General features: G+C 39.4%; 4 protein-coding genes across 7 annotated transcripts; all 4 read right to left on the reverse strand.

Moving 5' to 3' along the window:
• Positions 1 to 853: 853 nt before the first annotated feature.
• Positions 854 to 1,948, reverse strand: LOC118768290 (gastrula zinc finger protein XlCGF17.1-like). The gene has a single exon (XM_036514469.1). The coding sequence runs from the start codon at positions 1,946 to 1,948 to the stop codon at positions 854 to 856; it is 1,095 nt and encodes a 364-aa protein (XP_036370362.1).
• Positions 1,949 to 4,842: 2,894 nt separating this feature from the next.
• On the reverse strand, positions 4,843 to 8,279 carry LOC115225560 (zinc finger protein 239-like). The gene is made up of 2 exons (XM_036514435.1): positions 6,891 to 8,279; positions 4,843 to 6,578 (listed from the first exon to the last, which is right to left on the reverse strand). Exon 1 carries the CDS (start codon positions 8,055 to 8,057, stop codon positions 6,894 to 6,896), a length of 1,164 nt encoding a protein of 387 aa, XP_036370328.1. The 5' UTR covers positions 8,058 to 8,279; the 3' UTR covers positions 4,843 to 6,578; positions 6,891 to 6,893.
• A 3,079-nt stretch (positions 8,280 to 11,358) lies between these two features.
• Positions 11,359 to 14,109, reverse strand: LOC115225561 (zinc finger protein OZF-like). Of its 3 annotated transcripts, XR_005004106.1 has the most exons (3): positions 12,375 to 14,109; positions 12,304 to 12,332; positions 11,359 to 11,646 (listed from the first exon to the last, which is right to left on the reverse strand). XR_005004106.1 is itself a non-coding variant. In XM_036514430.1 (2 exons), the coding sequence occupies exons 1-2, from the start codon at positions 13,982 to 13,984 to the stop codon at positions 12,413 to 12,415; spliced, it is 1,404 nt and encodes a 467-aa protein (XP_036370323.1). In that variant the 5' UTR covers positions 13,985 to 14,109; the 3' UTR covers positions 12,212 to 12,412. The 3 variants fall into 3 exon arrangements, 2 of the variants coding, with proteins under 2 accessions (XP_036370323.1, XP_029652346.1); XM_036514430.1 differs by lacking the exon at positions 11,359 to 11,646 and having other exon boundaries at positions 12,212 to 13,499; positions 13,668 to 14,109; XM_029796486.2 differs by lacking the exon at positions 11,359 to 11,646 and having other exon boundaries at positions 12,296 to 12,332.
• A 3,722-nt stretch (positions 14,110 to 17,831) lies between these two features.
• Positions 17,832 to 20,180, reverse strand: LOC115225562 (zinc finger protein 665-like). Of its 2 annotated transcripts, none has more exons than XR_005004107.1 (2): positions 18,496 to 20,178; positions 17,832 to 18,408 (listed from the first exon to the last, which is right to left on the reverse strand). XR_005004107.1 is itself a non-coding variant. In XM_036514431.1 (2 exons), the coding sequence occupies exon 1, from the start codon at positions 19,969 to 19,971 to the stop codon at positions 18,556 to 18,558; it is 1,416 nt and encodes a 471-aa protein (XP_036370324.1). In that variant the 5' UTR covers positions 19,972 to 20,180; the 3' UTR covers positions 17,832 to 18,381; positions 18,551 to 18,555. The 2 variants fall into 2 exon arrangements, 1 of the variants encoding a protein (XP_036370324.1); XM_036514431.1 differs by having other exon boundaries at positions 17,832 to 18,381; positions 18,551 to 20,180.
• Between the last annotated feature and the right edge of the window lie 319 nt (positions 20,181 to 20,499).

The following is a 20,499-nucleotide window of genomic DNA, read 5'->3' on the forward strand; positions in this document are numbered from 1 at the left end:
AATAACTTGGTTATCATTAAGCTAGTATTAGGAACATAAATTGTGACTAAGGTTTGGTGGAAGATTTTAATTAAAAAATTATGAAAACAAGACATTTGTACTCAGAGCCAGAACCAGTTTCAGTTGGGTTGGTAACGAAAGGGTTAAAAGAACAGATTTTACTTATTGTCAGGTTGTTGGCACTATTGTCACAATGATCTAGAAAGTTAAGAAACATCAACAGTCTTTTCTTTGCAAAGAATTTAAATCAAATTTGCAGATATCTTAATTTTATTGAAGCTAATTGTGAACATACTTTGTAGAGGTGAGCAAATGAGAAATAACAGTTGCTACCCAAACACAAAAATCGTGTTACACTGTAATTTTCCGTATTCTTCACAATGATATGATTTTTGGATCTTTTCGGTTTGAACGGCAGTTTTTTTAAATAATTTCTAGGTAACTAAAAAACTTTAAACTTCGTATACTGGTAGAATGTGTTTATAAAACATCTTTTTTCTTTTCGCTTTATTGAGAAAATTCTATAGTTTGTAAGATATTTGTTGTTCTTTTTTTCTTCAATTTCTGCAATTTCAACCAATCAATGGCATCTATTGAGGTGAAAACATTCTGTGCTGTATGAATATGTCCCTCGTTTAAGAAACAGATTGGGTTTATTTATATTTGTGAAGAAAAAAAAGATACTCTTCCCCCACCATTAACCCTAAAACAGATTGAAATGCAATAGATCGATACTAGGGTCATAATTATGGGTGACAATTTCATATGACGCCGCTAGAAAAAAACTGCCGTTCAAACTGAAAAGATCCCGATTTTTCGTTATGGTTACTAGATGAAAGACTTGTTACATATTTCACGGTGAATATGTTCCACTCAAGTGTGTATTTTTATGCGCCAGCAATTCTTTCCTAGACACAAAAGACTTCATACAAACAACACAGTTTTCCCCCGTGTGAGTCCTTTTATGAGATGTCAGTTCACTGCTGGAGACAAAACATTTCCCACAGATCTCACAGCGATGCTGTTTGTCCCCAGTATGTCTCCGTTTGTGCATCGTTAAGTCACTGTTAGAAACGAAAGACAAACCACAAATTTCACAACGAAAGGGCTTTTCTCCAGTATGCCTTCGTATGTGAAATATAAGATGAGAATTCTGCCTGAAAGATTTCCCGCATATTTCACAACGAAAAGGTCTCTCTCCCGTGTGGGTCCGTTTATGAGTTATCAAGTTGCTACTATCAAGGAACGAATCCCCGCAAATGTCACAACGAAAAGGGGTTTCCCCCGTATGCGTCCGGTTGTGTTTGGTTAATTCGTCATTAGCCACGAACGATTTACCGCAGATTTCACAACGAAACGGTTTCTCGCCAGAATGTATTTTCTTGTGATGTACCAAATTACTACTAGACACGAAAGATTTCCCACATATATCACAATGATAGGGTTTCTCTCCCGTATGACAACGCGTGTGGATAACAAAACTCTTTTTCCAGAAGAAGGATTTCCCACAGATCTTGCAGCAAAACGGTTTTTCTCCAGTGTGTAGGTTCCTATGTTCCTTCAGGTTGCTTACACTCACGAACGACTTATCACATATTTCGCAATGGAACGGTTTCTCTCCCGTATGGCTACTCATATGAGCAACAAGCTTGCATTTGTGAACAAAATATTTCCCACAGATTTCGCAACGGAACAGTCTTTCTCCAGAATGGAACCTCTTGTGACTTGTCAAATTACTTTTGGACACATAGGATTTCTCACATACTTCACAGCGGAATGGTTTCTGGTGGATTTTCTTGTGCTTTAATAAATCATCTTCTGAAGTGAATGGTTTCTTGCAAATACCACAGCTATATTCTGTAATATTCCTGCGTAAAGATCTTCGTTTAGTAAATGGTTCTTTACATAAAGATTCCTTACCATTGTCCAAATTATCAACATTTTCCATATTAATTAACCAGGAATTCTTAAAAGCTGTAGAAATGTCTGTGGATATAATCTATTACAGCTAAGTGTTATGTCTTCGATATCATGAAACTTCCTTTACGTGATTTAATTAATTTAATTGGACTAATTATAACTAATTATAAAAATGCTGAGGGAAGGTGCCCGGTGTCAAAGGAAAACTGTTCTCCACTGAATAACATCGGTGACAGTTGACAAAAGGTTCCCTAACATAATTTAACACACTAGAGACACTATCGAATTTATCGCACCAGAAGCGAATACACCGATTCCTTTATTTTGGCACTCTGGCCACGAACACAGAAGGGGAAACTACAAGGACAGACACAGCACCAAAGTGGGGACAATAAACATAAAACGAATGAAGATGAATATTATATAATAATGGAAAATGAAATGGCTATATGGGCCCAAGAAGCGAATACCCTACCCTGCAAAATAACGAACAAACTTCAGCCTGGTTGATCTACATGCTAGAACTAGCAGCTAAAGTCTCTTTAGATTATATCCTACTGTTTCACAAAAAAATACATTTGCTATTATAGTCCAAGATAAGAAGAGAAAAATAAGAAAACTACATTTTCACAAGTGAAATGTCCGTGACAAGTCATCGATCTTTTCGAGTGTGCTGGTGTGGGAATAAAGGATCGATGATTTTATTCAAACCATAAGGGTTAAACGAAGAGGGGACAATATACGAGACAAAGAGGGGTCGGGACTTATAGTATGAGATTACATAGCCGTATTTCGTCTGTCGTTACGTTCTGAGTTCAAATTCCGCCGAGGTCGACTTTGCCTTTCATCCTTTCGGGGTCGATAAATTAAGTACCAGTTTCCATCTGAGGTCGATGTAATCGACTTAATCCCTTTGTCCTTGTTTGTCCCCTCTATGTTTAGCCCCTTGTGGGCAATAAAGAAATACATTATACTTTCAGATGAAAATGAAAGAATGAATGGACGTGGAATGGGTTTGAACCCCCACCAACCGCATTCCTGCGATGAACCGTTTACTTCGTCCTTCTCCAGATATGCTTTCCCTATTAAGTGATATAAAAAGAGGACGTAACTTCGGTATAGGTACCGGATACATTTCAAGAAAGTGTTTTTTTCTTTTATATATATATATGGGGGGGTTAGGGTTAGGGGTGGGAGAAAAGGGTTTCTGTTATCTTCAGAAATGTAAACAAAGCCACTTCCGGTACTTATACCGAAGGATCGCCCCTCTTTGGTGTGCTTACGTCCCCGTAACCTTGCAGTTGGGTAAACGAGGCTTTAAAGAATAGGTACGGAGGTGTATTAATTCCACTAAAAATTGAAGGCGGTGCCCCCGTATGGCCGCAGTCTAATTACTGAAACATGTAAAAGATAGTATCTTTTATCTGTTAATTTTCCATTTGATCCTACAGAAGAAATAACAAGGTTTTGTATGGAAGACCAGCAGTCGCCCATGCATACCAGCCTCACCTCTCCGTGCCACCGATGTTACCCAAGGGAAAAGCAAAGGGACCGATACAGCTTGGCAACAGAAACGTTGCAGCTCATTTCTACAGCTGAGTGAACTGGAGCAACGTGAAACAAAGAGTCTTGTTCAAGAACACAACACACAGCCTGGTCTGGGAATTAAACTCACTACCTCATGGTTGTGAGCACTGCATTTTAGCCACTAAGCCACACACAATCACTGTCAGAGGATCAATTCTGTATTTTACTATCATGTGTTACTCTCTTTTACTCGTTTCAGTCATTTGACTGTGGCCATGCTGGAGCACCGCCTTTAGTTGAGCAAATCGACCCCAGGACTTCTATCGGTCTCTTTTGCCGAACCACTTAGTTATGGGGGATGTAAACACACCAGCACCAGTTGTCAAGCGATGTTGATGGGACAAACACAGACACATATATATATATATATACAGTTCCATCTGTCAAATCATTCCACCCATGCCAGCATGGAAGGCAGACATTAAGCGATAATGACGATGATGAAAATTATAAAAATTTTTTTTTTAGGAATACATTTGAAAACATTAGAGACATTTTTTAATAAAATATGTTGGTGAGATAAAATGAAAAACTAGTAACCAAGTTTTAGAAGCAGAAATTAAGGTTTATTTGGATAAAAATGTTGAATTTCAATTAGATAACAATATATAGGCAACAACGTTCACTTCTGATGTTTCAAATTCATTGAAGGCTGTAGCATCGTAAATTACCAGTCTCTGAGGACAGAGGGGAAGCAATAAAAAAAATAACAGATTCAAAAATAAAATAGAAACACAAGAAATTCTTTCATTATTATACAAGTCCTGTATTTTCCAGCGTATCAGTCGACATAGCAGAGAATGTAAATATATAAACATCTAAGCACCACCAGTATCTTCCCAAATCTTGCTGCATCTCACAAGGAATTTTTGGTCCTACAAAGTAGTCTTGGTGCATGAGTCGTGTTACCTTTCCTGGTTGTAAACTGGAATGGATTTAAAGCTTGGCAGGCCCTGGATACTTCAAGCTGTGGGTCTTTCATACACAGAAATTAAAATCCATGAAAAATTATCAAATTTAGGATCTTTTCGGTTTGAACGGCAGTCTTTTCTAGCGGTGTCATATGAAATTGTCACCCATAATTATGACCCTAGTATCGATCTATTGCATTTCAATGTTTTAGGGTTAGTGTTAGGGGTGGGTGGAAGGGTATCTTTTTTTCTTCACAAATGTAAATAAACCCAATCTGCTTCTTAAACGAGGGACATATTCATACAGCACAGAACATTTTTTTTTACCTCAATAGACGTCAGTGATTGGTTGAAATTGCAGAAATTGAAAAAAAAAAACAACAAATATCTTACAAACTATAGAATTTTCTCAATAAAGCCAAGAGAAAAGCATGTTTTATAAACACATTCTACCAGTATACGAAGTTTAAAAGTGTTTAGTTACATGGAAATTATTTTAAAAAACTGCCGGTCAAACCGAAAAGATCCCAAATTTACATTTCAAAATCAGTCTTTAAATACATCTGTCGGTGCAAAATTTTGTCATCTCAACAAAGTACTGCAAGTTCCATCAATTTACCATTCTATTCTACAATATGAGCAAAACGACTTTCTATTTACACTTTGCAGCTGAAAAAATCTTTAATGAATTTCTCAAACTGTACATTACGGAGATGTACTTGCATAGCAAGTGACTTCATCTTAGATCGTGTGCTGGAACGAAAACAATCGCAGCGTGGAAGGTGTTTATAAGCCATTTAAGAAACACACAAAAACCGTTTCTCATCTCTGCATCTTAAGTTTACTGATGCAGAAAGAACAACTTCCTCCAAGGTTGATGCTAATTTGTCTTTCATCTGTGTTTCTACACATTCCTGGCATCCAGTTCCAAGTATTCATACCAAAGTTTACCCAAAAAACCATTTAGATCCATCACTTTATGCAGATAAATTTCAACTCTTTAAATATCTTTGTGTACTGTTAAAATTTAGAAGAATCCATCAGAGAAGTTTCAAGACAACTCCCTTTATCTGAGCTCCATATCTTAGTTCAGGTATTTATTCCAAACCATCTTTAACAGAACGGTTTCTTCATAAATGACAGTGATAAATATTACCTACAACTTTCGGGATTCATCATCATCATCGTTTAACGTCCATTTTCCGCGCTAGCATGGGTTGGACGGTTCGACCGGGGTCTGGGAAGCCAGGGCTGCACCAGGCTCCAGTCTGATCTGGCAGTGTTTCTACAGCTGGATGCCCTTCCTAACGCCAAACACTCCGCGAGTGTAGTGGGTGCTTTTTACGTGCCACCTGCACAGGTGCCAGGAGGGTCTGCCTGTTTTAATTAATCAAACCCATTAGACGTTAATCAAACTGCTCAAAATTAATTAATAAGCACCAAAATTTCAATGTGCTAAGATCCTAAACATCAGGTCTCTCTCAGCTAGAAATACTGCAACGACCACAAAACAATACCAGTTCTCTCCCAGCCAGAAACACTGCAATGAAAACAAAATACCAAGTCCCAGCAGGAAATACTGGAATGACAACAATACAATACTCCAGTCCAGTAGTTCTTGGAACTTTTAAGATTTATGGGGACGGAAGGGGTCCATAATTGTAGAAATTTCCATGTGTAGAACCAGTGAATATACTTCACTGAAAATTAGATATATATATTTACGAAGTCGAGACAAATATCCGCAGCTAGCAGGCTTATGCTAGTCTAGACTGATGATGGGCAAAGACCCTGAAACATGCGTGTCTCTAGATGCAGGCCTAGCTGTTGGGGGTATTTGTCTCCCCTTCGTAAATATATAAGGACACAGGGAAAAAATGTGTCGAAGCCGGCAGGAAGCGTTGATGCTTCCTAGGGCTAAACAGCGGTGGTGTAATCCCCTACTGTCACGTTAAGTTGACAGTATACAACCATTACAAATTCGCAAACATTTTCCTGAAAATGCCGAAAAATAAAAGCGATGATGGGTTACTTAAACCAGAAATTCAGCTCATTTCCCCAAAAATATTTCATAATAATAGAAGTTCCACCACGACCACCACAAAGTGTATATTCTTTTGAGTGTTGTTAAATCATTAAAGACAAATGATTTCTCCACATGACGGGAGCTTACAAAAGGCTGTAAACAACAACTTCGGATCTTTTCGGTTCGAACGGTAGTTTTTTTCTAGCGGTGTCATATGAAATTGTCACCCATAACTGTGACCCTAGTATCGATCTATTGCATTTCAATCTGTTTTAGGGTTAGTTAGGGGTGGTGGGAAGGGTATCTTTTTTTCTTCAGAAATGTAAATAAACCCAATCTGTTTCTTAAACAAGGGACATATTCATACGGCACAGAATGTTTTTGTTTTACCTCAATAGACGTCATTGATTGGTTGAAATTGCAGAAATTGAAGAAGAAAAAAAACAATGCTATGAAACAGTTTTGTCTCTTGCGTGTATTTTTTTATGCAAACCAAGGGCTGAGCTGTGGGAGAAAGATTTCCCACACAGCCCACAATGATAAGGTCTTTCTCCAGTGTGGACTCTTTTGTGAGAGACAAGATGGGCATTTTGAGTGAAAGATTTACCACAAGTATCACAGTGGAACCGTTTTTCCCCAGTGTGTGTTCGTTTATGGGTCCTTAAATTACTGTTGTCGAGAAAACTTTTTCCACAAATCTCACAATGAGAAGGTCTTTCTCCTGTATGGACTCTGATATGTTTCACCAAATCGTTTTTAGACAGGAAAGACTTCTCGCATACTTGACAGTGGAACGGTTTCTCTCCTGTGTGAATTCGTTTGTGTCTGGCTAAATTACTTCTAGAGACGGAAGGAATTCCACATAGGTCACAGTGGAATGGTTTCTCCCCGGTGTGACTCCGTATATGGATGACAAGACTGGATTTCCAACAGAAAGATTTCCCGCATATTTCACACTGAAACGAACTTTCTTTAGTGGGCGTTTCCAAATCATATTTCTCTAAATCAACACTTCCGACGAATTCTTCCCCATCTGTTTGACTCGGGGAGGTCTTCTCTCCGGCATGGTTTCGCATATGGAGAATAAAACTCGGTTTATGAACGAAAGTGTTACCGCATATTTCGCACCGAAACAGAATCGTCCTCGCGTGGATCTTTGAATGTGTTTTCAAGACAGAAAAATACGCGAAAGTTTTCCCGCAGGTTTCACAATGGAACGGTTTCTCTCCAGTATGGCTACGTACGTGGATAATCAGACCCGAATTATGGAAGAAAGACTTCCCGCATATTTCACAAGGAAACAACCTTTCCCTACTGTGTCGTCTCTTGTGCCACGTTAATTTCTTCCTGGAGACAAAACACTTCTGACAGATTTCACACTCATGGGACTTTTCGCTCTTGTGTGTGCGTGTGTGCTTAGATAATTCCTGTTCCGAAGAGAATATCTTCTTACAGATCTCACAGCTATACTCACTAACATCTCCGTCTGACGATTCCTGTTTAGTAAATGTCTCATCACACAAGGTCTTCTCTCCGTGGTCTGTCTGTGGAATTGAATCTGCATCGCTAAAAACAGTCGCGTTTGAAGAATCCGCGTCGTGAACGTCTTCCATATTCGTCGAACTGGAATTCTTGCAATCCGTAGAAAGATCTGGAACTGTATTCTGCCACAGAGCTGGGTTCTAGTGTCGGATATGATGGAAAATGCTTCCACTGGATGTGATCACATTCGTCGAAGATGGCGGTGTCGATGGAAAAATATTCCTGCTTCTCAGTGTTACCGGTGACAGGCGCTTTAGTTCCCCCGGATATAATTCAATACAATCAGAAAGCGTTTCAGTTTTATTGACGTATTTGATTCTGTTGTGTCTGGGGAGAGTCGTTTTCTTTTTGTACCTTATAATGTAACATACTCACCAGTAAAATTTCCACTTATTCCATATTTTGGCGATCCTTCGGTATAAGTACCGTAAGTGGCTTTGTTTACATTTCTGAAGATAACAGAAACCCTTTTCTCCCACCCCTAACCCTAACCACCCCCTATATATAAAAAAACAACACTTTCTTGAAATGTATCCGGTACGTATACCGAAATTACGCCCCTTATTTTTATTTCCTAAAATTTTCGTTGCGTCTTGCAACCTTTTCAAAAGTCTTTGACTCTGTCCGTTATTTACACTGCGTTCCCTTTTGTTTGTTTGTGTGCATGTGTGTGGGTCAGTGTGTACGTATGCGTGTGTGTACCTATGTATGCATGTGTATGTATATGTATGTGTGTGCATCTGAATGTACGTATCCGGAATATTTATGAGATTGCTCCAAATGCTAGAAATAGCTGTCAAATCTCTTTTGAATTATACCCTACTTCTATCTTTTCGGTTTGACCGGCAGTTTTTAACATAATTTCTAAGTAACTAAAACATTTTAAACTTCGTATACTGGTAGAATGTGTTTATAAAACATCTTTTTCTCTTGGCTTTATTGAGAAAATTCTATGGTTTGTAAGATATTTGTTGTTTTTTTCTTCAATTTCAACCAATCACTGACGTCTATTGAGGTAAAAAACATTCTGTGCCATATGAATATGTCCCTCAGATTGGGTTTATTTACATTTGTAAAGAAAAAAAGATACCCTTCCCCCCACCCCTAACCCTAAAACAGATTGAAATGCAATAGATCGATACTAGGGTCATAATTATGGGTGACAATTTCATATGACACCGCTAGAAAAAACTGCTGTTCAAACCGAAAAGATCCTCCTACTGTCTTAAGAAAAGTGAAGTTTGTTACAGCAGATTTAGATAGGGGTATAAAAAAAAAACCATCTAGAACAGTGGTTGCTGACCAGTTTTGCATCACAGACCAGTGTAGTTATTTCAGATGACCATCCCTACCTCATTAAACTTACTGTTAATCCTCGAGTATAGTCCGCCCTTGAGTATAATACGCAGGGGATTTTTAGGGGGTTGTATCTCTGAAAAATCTAAACCTTGTGTATAATACGCACCCCTTCTCTAACTTGAGTCGTGCATAATTAAGCCAGCAGCACCTAGTCGAACAAACACTTCCACGCATGCATAATACAATATGCCAGAGCAGGCTGGCAAACGGCCACAATCGGTTGGTGCTTTTACGTGTCACCGACACGGATGCCAGTCAGGCAGTGCTGGCATCTGCTTTTTACGTGTCACTGGCACGGGTAACCCCTTAACATTTAAACTGGCCATATCTGACCCAAATATTCCATGTTTTATGTTCAAACTAACCAAATCTGGCTTCTCACACCAACCCTACAATGTCATCTAAAAATAAACAATCACATCATTGAAATCTGGAAGCTATGTGATAATATCATGATTTATTCAAAACACCTGTCAAGCCAAGTGAACTTGTAGTAGTGGCTGAAATGCTGGTGTCACACAAATGGCACCTGTGCCAGAGGAATGTAAAAAGCACCTTTTGAGCGCTGAGCCTCATGGAGGCTATATGGCTGATGCCGGTTACATGTGAAAAGCACCTTCTGAGTGCTGGGCCTCACAGAAGCAATGACGAATGACTGAGACTTTTGGCCATTATGCCATGCTTGAGATGACCCATCAGGCCAAGAAATATGGCAGTCATATAGGATCTTTTCGGTTTGAACGGCAGTTTTTAAAAATAATTTCTAGGTAACTAAAAAATGTTAAACTTCGTATACTGGTAGAATGTGTTTATAAAACATCTTTTTCTCTTGGCTTTATTGAGAAAATTCTATAGTTTGTAAGATATATTTGTTGTTTTTTTTCTTCAATTTCTGCAATTTCAACCAATCAATGACATCTATTGAGGTGAAAACATTCTGTGCTGTATGAATATGTCCCTCGTTTAAGAAACAGATTGGGTTTATTTACATTTGTGAAGAAAAAAAGATACCTTCACCCCTAACTAACCCTAACCCTAAAACAGATTGAAATGCAATAGATCGATACTAGGGTCATAATTATGGGTGACAATTTTATATGACACCGCAAGGAAAAACTGCCGTTCAAACCGAAAAGATCCGTCATGTCACACAAATGGCACCTGTGCTAGTGGCATGTCAAAGCACCCATTACACTTTCAGAGTGGTCGGCATTAAAAGGGCATCCAGCTGTAGAAACCATGCCAAATCAGACTGGGGTCTGGTGCAGCCTTCCAGCCTCGGTCAAACTGTCCCACCCATGACAGCATGGCCCACAGATGTTAAATGATGATGAGGATGATGATGATAATGAATGGATGTGGATAAGTATTACATTTGACAAAAGCATCTGAATGCTAAAGGGTTAAGAGTTTGAATGCAAATGAAATATATTTATACACTTTAATTGCAAACAATATTTCCAAACAAAACAAGATGTTGGCACATTTATTAAAATTTACTGAATACCGATAATGGTTTCAAGTTTTGGCACAAGGCCTGCAATGTTAAGGGAGTGCGGAAAATCAATTGCATCAAAAGTGTAGATTGCATCAGGAGTGTGTATATATATATATATATATGCGTGTATAAGTATATACGTGTATGTATGCATGTTTGTATATATGTGTGTACACACACACACGTGCGCACATACACATATATGTAATTACATATGTATGTATATACTCTTTTACTTGCTTCAGTCATTTGACTGTGGCCATGCTGGAGCAACGCATTTAAGTCGAGCAAATCGACCCCCAGGACTTATTCTATTGGTCTCTTTTGCCGAACCGCTAAGTTACAGGGATGTAAACACACCAGCATCAGTTGTCAAGCGATGTTGGGGGGTGGGGGGGTGGATACAAACACATACATACATACATATATATATATGACGAGCTTGCAGATAAAAACCAGAGCTTGACTGGTGTTTATTTTATCAAGTCTGAAAGGATGAAAAGCAAAGTCAGCCTCGGCAGAACTTGAACTCAGAACGTAAAGACCCGAAAGAAATGCCACTAAGCATTTCGGTTTGATGCTTGAAAGATTCTGCCAGCTCGCCAATAATTCTTTCATTTACCACCAGGTTAATGAGCATTTGGGAAAGGATTCGGGTGGGGAGGAAGGAGCAATCTGAAACCTATTTCAAACCATGCCCTGCGCATAAAATCACTTTCATCTCACCACCTGGAAATCTGAATGCAATTGTAAGTTACCAGGAGGTCAGGTGAACGGAAGCAATCTGCACAGAAATTGCTACACTGCGACAAATTGTGCAGAAATTGCTACACTGCACAGAAATTGCTACACTCCGTAAGGCGGCGAGCTGACACAAATGTTAGCAAACCGGGTGAAATGCTTAGCGGTATTTCGTCTGCCGCTACATCCTGAGTTCAAATTCGGCTGAGGTCGACTTTGCCTTTCATCCTTTCGGAGTCGATTAAATAAGTACCAGTTACGCACTGGGGATCGATGTAATCGACTTAATCCGTGTGCCTGTCCTTGTTTGTCCCATCTGTGTTTAGCCCCTTGTGGGTAGTAAAGAAATAGGTATTTCGTCTGCCGCTACATCCTGAGTTCAAATTTGGCTGAGGTCGACTTTGCCTTTCATCCTTTCGGAGTCGATTAAATAAGTAGCAGTTACACACTGGGGGTCGATGTAATCGACTTAATCCGTTTGTTCCCTCTGTGTTTAGCCCCTCGTGGGTAGTAAAGAAATAGGTATTTCGTCTGTCGTTATGTTCTGAGTTCAAATTCCACCGAGGTCGACTTTGCCTTTCCTCCTTTCGGGGTCAATAAATAAAGTACCAGTTTCACACTGGGGTCGATGTAATCGACTTAATCTCTTTGTCTGTCCTTGTTTGTGCCCTCTATGTTTGGCCCCCTGTGGGTAATAAAGGAATACGAAATTGCTACACTGAGAGTAATTTGAAATCAATTTCGGATTACTCGGAGGTAAATTGAGATTTTACAGCTGCCTCGAATTACAGGTGGATTATAAATTTAGATTTCAAAGAGAAAGCTTCCTCACGTTTCATATATGATAGGGCCCTCGCTTGTATGTACTTGTACATGCCTTTTTAAGTGACTGTGTGCAATAAATTTTTTCCCACATATATTACAGTGAAACGGTTTTTCCCCTGTGTGTATTCGTCTGTGGATCGTCAAATCGCTGTTTGAGGTGAACGGCTTGCCACAGGCTTCGCAATGGAACGGTTTATCCCCAGAGTGTATTCTTCTGTGAACGATAAGATTCGAATTCCGCGCAAAAGCTTTCCCACAGATTTTACAATCAAACGGTTTCAATCCCGTGTGCGTACGTTCATGAGTTGATAAATCACTTTTACACACAAAACACTTTCCACAGATTTCGCAACGGTAAGGTTTTTCTCCCGTATGAATTCTTCTGTGAACTATAAAATAGGAATTCTGCGCAAAAGATTTTCCACAAATGTCACAGAGAAACGGTCGTTCTCCCGTATGAATTCGTTTATGAGTTGTTAAATGGCTAAAATCAAGAAAATATGTCCCACAGATTTCACAGGGAAAAGGGTTTTCTCCTGTATGAATTCGTTTGTGTTTGTTTAAGTCGTCTTTGGTGACGAACGATTTTCCGCACGTTTCGCAGTAAACCAGGTTTTCCCCAGTATGTCTCCGTTTGTGCTTTACCACATTGTTCTTAGAGGCGAAAGATTTCCCACAGATATCACAATGAAAGCGTTTTTTCCCACTGTGTCTGAGTCTATGTTTTGTCAAGTAACTGTCAGATTTAAAAGATTTCCCACAAAGATCACAGTCATAAGGTTTCCCCCCAGCGTGCTCACATGCGTGAATAACAAGATCTGCATCACAAACGAACGTTTTCTCACACACTTTACAATTAAATGGTTTCGGGGGAATATGTACAGCTTCGTGCTTTCTTAACTCACCATTACTGACAAAAGATTTCGAACATATTTCACAATGGAACGGTTTCTCTCCCGTATGACGACGAATGTGGATAACAAGTTTCGAACTATCAATAAAAGTTCCTCCGCATATTTTACAGTGGAATGGTTTCTCCCGAGTGTGTGAAGTCGTGTGTTTCGTTAATTCACCATTCGTAACAAACGATTTCGAACATACATCGCATTCGAACGGTTTTTCTCCAGTGTGACGACGAATATGAATAACAAGTTTCGATCTTTCAATAAAAGCTTCTCCACAGATTTCGCAACGAAACCGTTTCTCCCCCGTGTGTATTCGTCTGTGTCTCTTTAAATCGCTGTTGGAAATAAAAGACTTCTTACATATTTCACAATGGAAAGGTTTCTCTCCCGTGTGAATACGTTTGTGGATAACAAAATGAGAATCTCTTAAGAAAAACTTCTCACAGATTTCACAAAAAGGTTTGTCTGTCTTGTGTATTTCTTTGTGTGCGAAGGCCTCCTCTTCGGAAAGAAATGTTCTGCTACAAAGATCACAGCTATATTCAGTGACATTCCTGTTCGAGGATCTTCCTTCTGTCACCCTTTCTTCACAAACAGGTTCTTCCCTCTTGGATGTCTCTGTAATTAAATCTACATCGTTAGAAGAGTCCAAGTGATCAACGTCTCCCATACTAATTAACGAATGCTTACACGTTCACAAATGTCCATACATATAATGTATTAGGGTCCAATTGCTTGTCTTTGATGTCCTAACACAGTTTTTAACAAGATTTCAGGAAAATCAATTTCCTTCATACAAAGTCGGGCGGTGTAGTTGATAATTTTTCCCTTCTCTTAATGACAACGGCGTCGTTAGTTGAATGTCCCTAATATAAATTAATACAATCAGAAACGTTTGTAATTAAGTTGATTAAGGCGGTGATCAAGCAGAATCGTTAGCACGCCAGACAAAATGCGGCATTTTGCCCGTCTTTACGTTCTGAGTTCAAATTCCACCGAGGTCGATGAAACGAATACTGGTCCAGCACTGGGGTTGATGTAATCGATTAGGCCCCCTCGCCTGCTGAACTATTACACGAATAAACATGTAGATATTCAGATCTAATTATATACACCCTGTGTTGGTTGGTTGATGTTCCAACCATGATTTACGTTATGTATAATCTTATTTACATATATAACATATGAAGCCTGGTTTCACCTGGTCTGTTTGGATGATGTGGCTGTGATCGTTTTCGGTTAGGCATAATCTATAACAGCGTTTCTCAACCTCATCATTTCAGGTCCCCCGTTTCGATTGGAGCCTCCAGCAGTATGAAAATTTCCTCACCCCCACCCCACACCAACTTGTATTAAAACAGCTTCAGGAGTTGTGAAGAACGAATTTGTACCAAAAAAAAAGTTTTACCTGAAATGCATGTCGAACTGGGACGTACATGACATTGTACGAAAATATCTTTTTTACTTTTAACACCTGAAAATTCTTACTGCTAATTCCTTAGAATTTCACTGGAGCAGCATAAAAGGCATCAAGGTGTTTATTTGCATTGGCCCTGAAATTCCCAAAAATGCTTATGACTTTGCTGGAGAAAAATGCCTGTGGTCACAATTCTCATGGCTATAAACTTGCTCAACTTTATCATTTACTCTTCCCCAAAGTCCATCCCCTCCTCACCGTGGTGGGCACACTGGCAACGGGTAGTGTCAGAGCTATGCCATCGGGAACTTCGGTCCCTGGTAGGGGCCACCCAAGGCGGATTGGTCTTACACCGAGTGGTATTAGGGCCACAACCCGGCAGACGAGGTTCTGGTGAAAATCCTCAGAGTGTCTGTTTCGCCAACTGACGGCTCCTCGGTCATTCTGCCCCTGCGTCTGCGGACAAAATGCGGCAAACAGGATGTCTCTACCACTTGTGAAATCCACATATTCCCACGAAACTTCTTCCATGAATTCTCAATGGTGAATACAATGCCTCGAGATTGGTGGAAGAAGCCAACTCAACCTGCCCAGGGTGATTGTTGCCACATGTACAATTAAGTAAGTACCTCTGTCTGGCAAAGTACTCAACCAGTGATAATCTGTCACTCTAAACATTTGTCAACTGAAAAGAAGGCTTTTGATAGGGGTCACAATTTGTAATCTGGTGGTTACTAAGGAGACTAGGCACAGATGAATGGCTTTTGAATGCCATGTAAAACATGTACAGAGGTGCAGTCAGCAATTTGAGAATTAGCAATGAACGCAGGGATGAATTTAGCTTGCAGATAGTGATTCATTAAGGTTCAGACCTCAAACACCTCTCTCTGATAGTCCTCAGGAGTAGACCCAAGAAAAGGGGGAAAGTGCTGAAGAGCACGTGCCCCACCTCAAGAAAAGAAGTGCACCCTTCTAAATAATATTATTACATTTTTTTCTCCTGGAAGTGTATTCCCTTATGACCTATATATATATATATACAAATATATGGGAAACTACCACCTGTATCATCTCTCGTGAAAGGTAGAAGAGTCCAGTTTGCTGGACATTGTTGTAGAGCTGAAAACGAGGCAATTTCTCCTCTTCTCCTCTGGAAGCCATCTACTCACAATACCAGAGGGCGCACACTCTCCTACCCAAGTGTAATCTCCAGGGATACAGGCATCCAGCAACAGGACCTCCGTAATGCTATGATGGACCGTGAAGTCTGGTGTAACATAGTAAATTCCATTGTCTCGACCACGGTCGAACAATGATGATGATCTGACCTTGTTCCCTCTCTTTGAAAAATTCCTGGAACTGCACCCGGTCCTTCAGGATATAACAGGAGAGTTTAAGACCAACTGTCTATGATAACACCTGTATGCTGATAACCTGGTTCTTATAATTAAATTTGTATTCTAATTAGAGAAAAAAAAATCAGACATGGAAGTAAAACTCAGAAACAAGCAGAAACTATAATTTCAGTGAGGAGGAAAGAAGACAGAACACTTGATAACAACGGGGAAACGGCTGTGTTGAGTAAGCAGAAAAAGAATATGGAGAAATTGCCTTTGGTGTACTCAGTGTAGTGAGGCATGTGGATTATTAGTTAGGGGTGTTGGACTCAGGTTCATAAGATTGTTGTTTCAATTCCTGGACCAGGCGACGCGTTGTGTTCTTGAGCAAACCACTTCATTTCACGTTGCTCCAGTCCACTCAGCTGGCAAAAATGAATAATCCTGCAATGGTCTGGCATCCTGTCCAGGGAGGAATATACGTGCCACAGAAACTTGCCCTGCAAGTCTATGGAAGACTATACTCAGTATGAATTACATAAGTACAAAATGTGTAGTGGAAACCGAGTTAAGCTAATGGAGGAGTTAGGCTTTAGATATAAATGCACAGAAGCAGTAAGAGTGTATGGGAAGTAGATCCTTTCAAATACTTAGAAGGCCCCTTAGCAAAGGTGAGCATCATTAATTGAAAAGTTAACTTTGTTAATTTATAATCTGTTAACCAAAAAGTTAACGATTAATCAGTTAATCATTTCCTAATGTAATGGAAGTTATCAATAAACTGTTAGCATTAATTTTTATTCTAGAGAAACAAGAAATCAGTTTTTGCTCTAAAAACACCTTTAACCCTTTAGTATTTAAACCGGCTAAAATAGCTAATCTGTTTTCTGTTCAAACTGACCAGATCCAGGCCCTCACACCTACCCTACAATGTTATTCTACATTAAGTAATTACACCATCAAGATCTTGAAGATATGAGATAATGCATGATTAATTCAAATCAATGGGAATCAATAGGCATTATGTTTGATTGAATAATCAGAACACTAAAGGGTTAAAAAGTGACAAAACTATAAAATCCATTAACTTTAATTGAATTGAAGTTAACGGAAATTAAATGTAACAGAAGTTAATTAGTCCAATAATGATTTCCTAAGTTAACTTAAAAGTTAAATCATTAACGAATATGTGAACTTCATTAATTTAACGATTAATGGTTTGGTGCCCAGGTTTGCTTCTTTGATATAGTTGAGTTTTTATTTACTTGGGGATCTTATGAACAGGATGTTTTAAAAGTATAATTGCCAGAGTAAGAATGGGGTGGAGAAAGTTTAGGGCACTATTACTTTTGCTCGTAACAAAGGCATTTTGCTCTGTTAGCCCTGTAGCAGGATGTGTAGCAGATGAAACAGGAATGTGAATGACATCAAAGTAAAACAATGGAAAAGCATTGGATTGTGGTTTAATTTATTTATTTAATTGAAACTTGCATTTATGTGTTGTATCATCATCATCGTTTAACGTCTGCTTTCCATGCTAGCATGGGTTGGACGATTTGACTGAGGACTGGCGAACCAGATGGCTGCACCAGGCTCCAGTCTTGATTTGGCAGTGTTTCTGCAGCAGAATGCCCTTCCTAACGCCAACCACTCTAAGAGTGCCAGTAGCACATAAAAGCACCCACTACACTCTCGGAGTGGTTGGCATCCAGCTGTAGAAACTCTGCCAAATCAAGACTGGAGCCTGGTGCAGCCATCTGGTTCACCAGTACTCAGTCAAAATCGTCCAACCCATGCCAGCATTGAAAGCAGACGTTAAACGATGATGAAGATGATGATGTGTATGTGTGTGTGTGTGTATAGGGTTAGAGATGCTAATGTTTATGTATAATAATCCTGTGCCGGCGACACGTAAAAGCACCCACTACACTCTCAGAGTGGTTGGCATTAGGAAGGGCATCCAGCTGTAGAAACTCTGCCAAATCAAGACTGGAGCCTGGTGCAGCCATCTGGTTCACCAGTCCTCAGTCAAATCGTCCAACCCATGCTAGCATGGAAAGCAGACGTTAAACGATGTTGATGATGATTCTTTGGTGAGATGTTATATTACAGGTATCATGGGAAGATTTCCAACATATTTCACAGTGATAGAGGTTTTCTTAGTATGTATTTTTAATTTCTTTTTTGTAAACTACAAAATAGGATTTCAGAGTCAAAGTTTTCCCACAAATTTCACAGTTAAACTTCTTTTTTTAAGTGTGTTCTTTTGTGAAGTATTAAGTTACAGCTGTCACAAAAAGATTTTCCACAAATTTGTTAGTTAAACTTTTTTTTTTCACAAGTGTTATTTTGTAAAATGTTAAGTTACAGCTGATTTGAAAAGATTTTCCACAAATTTCTTAGTTTAACAATTTTTTTTTTCAAGTGTGTTCTTTTGTGACTTGTTAAGTCAGAGCTGCCACAAAAAAGATTTTCCACAAATTTCAGCTAAACTTTTTTCCTCAAATGTGTTCTTTTGTGAGGTGTTAAATTACGGCTATCACGGAAAGATTTTCCACAAATTTCACACTGAAAAGGTTTCTCTCCAGAGTGAATTCTTTTGTGGGTAGTCAGATTACTACTATTAAGAAATGACTTCCCACAAGTCTTACAACGATAAGGCTTTTCCCCAGTATGTATCCTTATGTGTATCGTCAGGTTACTACTATCAAGAAAAAATTTCCCACAGATTTCACAGTGAAACGGTTTTTCCCCCGTGTGAGTCCTTATGTGTGTTACTAACTTACTTTTACACACAAATGACTTTCCGCAAGTTTCACAACGGAATGGTCTTTCTCCGGTGTGACTACGTACGTGGATAACAAAATTAAAATTATTAATGAAAGACTTTCCGCACACTTCACAACGAAACAGCTTTTCCCCCGTGTGGATTTTTCTGTGAACGACGAGGCTGGACTTCTGAGTAAAACATTTTCCACACGTTTCGCAACGGAAACGTCTTTCTCCCGTATGCGTAATTTTATGTGTTTTTAAATCACTGTTAGACACAAAGGCCTTCCCACAGGTTTCGCAGTGATAGGGCTTTTCTCCCGTATGCCTTCTCTTATGAACGACAAGATGATTATTTTGGGTGAAAGATTTCCCACACATTTTACACTGAAACCGTTTCTCCCCGCTGTGTATTAATTTATGAGTTGTTAAATTACTCCTATCGAGAAAAGATTTCCCACAAACATCACAAGAAGAAGGTTTTTCTCCCGTATGTACCCTTCGGTGCCGTATCAAATGATTATTCGAGACGAAAGGCTTCTCACATATTTCACAGTGAAATGGTTCTTCTCCATCGTGTTTTCCTTTATGCGTATTTAAATCACTAATATGATGAAAAGATATCCCACATATTTCACAGTTTAACGGATTTCCTTCAGAGTGTATCCGTTCATGCCTTGCTAAATTACTCTTGGAGACGAAAGATTTCCTACATGTTCTACAGTGGAACGGTTTTTCGCCGGTATGGCTCCGGAGGTGAATGACAAGGTTCAATTTCTTAATGAATGTTTTCCCGCAGATTTCACAGCCGAAAGGCTTTTCCCCGGTATGAATCCTTTTGTGAACGACAAGGTGAGAATTCTGCTTGAATGATCTGCCACAAATTTCACACTGATATGGTTTTACCTTCTTCTTCTTCTCGTGAATTTCTTTGTGTATGGAGACTTCGTGTTGCGAAGAAAAGGTTTTCCTACAAACCTCACATCTGTATTCAGTAATATTCCCCTGTATTGACTTCTGTTCAACGACATTTTCACCACACAAAGGCTTCTCCCCGTTGGATGCCAGCATCACTGATTCCACATCTTTAACAATCGTCTTCCCAGAAGGGTCCAAATGGTTAACGCCTTCCATTTTCACTGATCGGAAATCCGTAACAGCTAAGAAATGTCAGTATCTATAATCCATTATGGTTCGATCTTTCTGAGTAATCCGATTTTCCTAACATGAAATAAATTAAATTAATTCCGAAGAAAACAATTTCGCGACGTTGGAAAACTTTCCCAAACCGCAAATAAACCGGTGACGAAAGAAAACTGTCCCTCATACAATTTATTACATCCAGCATCACATTCAGTTTCTCCTTTCCTTTGTGTCTAATCCAGTGGTGGAGGCGCAATGGCCCAGTGGTTAGGGCAGCGGTTTCGATTCCCAGACCGGGCGTTGTGAGTGTTTATTGAGCGAAAACACCTAAAAGCTCCACGAGGCTCCGGCAGGGGATGGTGGTGATCCCTGCTGTACTCTTTCACCACAACTTTCTCTCACTCTTACTTCCTGTTTCTGTTGTACCTGTATTTCAAGGGGCTGGCCTTGTCACTCTCTGTGTCACGCAGAATATCCCCGAGAACTACGGTAAGGGTCCACGTGTCTGCGGAGTGCTCA

The sequence above is a fragment of the Octopus sinensis genome, linkage group LG28, assembly GCF_006345805.1.
Source record: "Octopus sinensis linkage group LG28, ASM634580v1, whole genome shotgun sequence".
In the NCBI taxonomy this organism is placed as follows: Eukaryota; Metazoa; Mollusca; class Cephalopoda; order Octopoda; family Octopodidae; genus Octopus; species Octopus sinensis.

Excerpts from the sequence above, each read along its gene's own strand:
- LOC118768290 (XM_036514469.1), bottom strand. The coding sequence starts at position 1,948 with ATGGAAAATGTTGATAATTTGGACAATGGTAAGGAATCTTTATGTAAA.
- LOC115225560 (XM_036514435.1), bottom strand. The coding sequence starts at position 8,057 with ATGGAAGACGTTCACGACGCGGATTCTTCAAACGCGACTGTTTTTAGC.
- LOC115225561 (XM_029796486.2), bottom strand. The coding sequence starts at position 13,984 with ATGGGAGACGTTGATCACTTGGACTCTTCTAACGATGTAGATTTAATT.
- LOC115225562 (XM_036514431.1), bottom strand. The coding sequence starts at position 19,971 with ATGGAAGGCGTTAACCATTTGGACCCTTCTGGGAAGACGATTGTTAAA.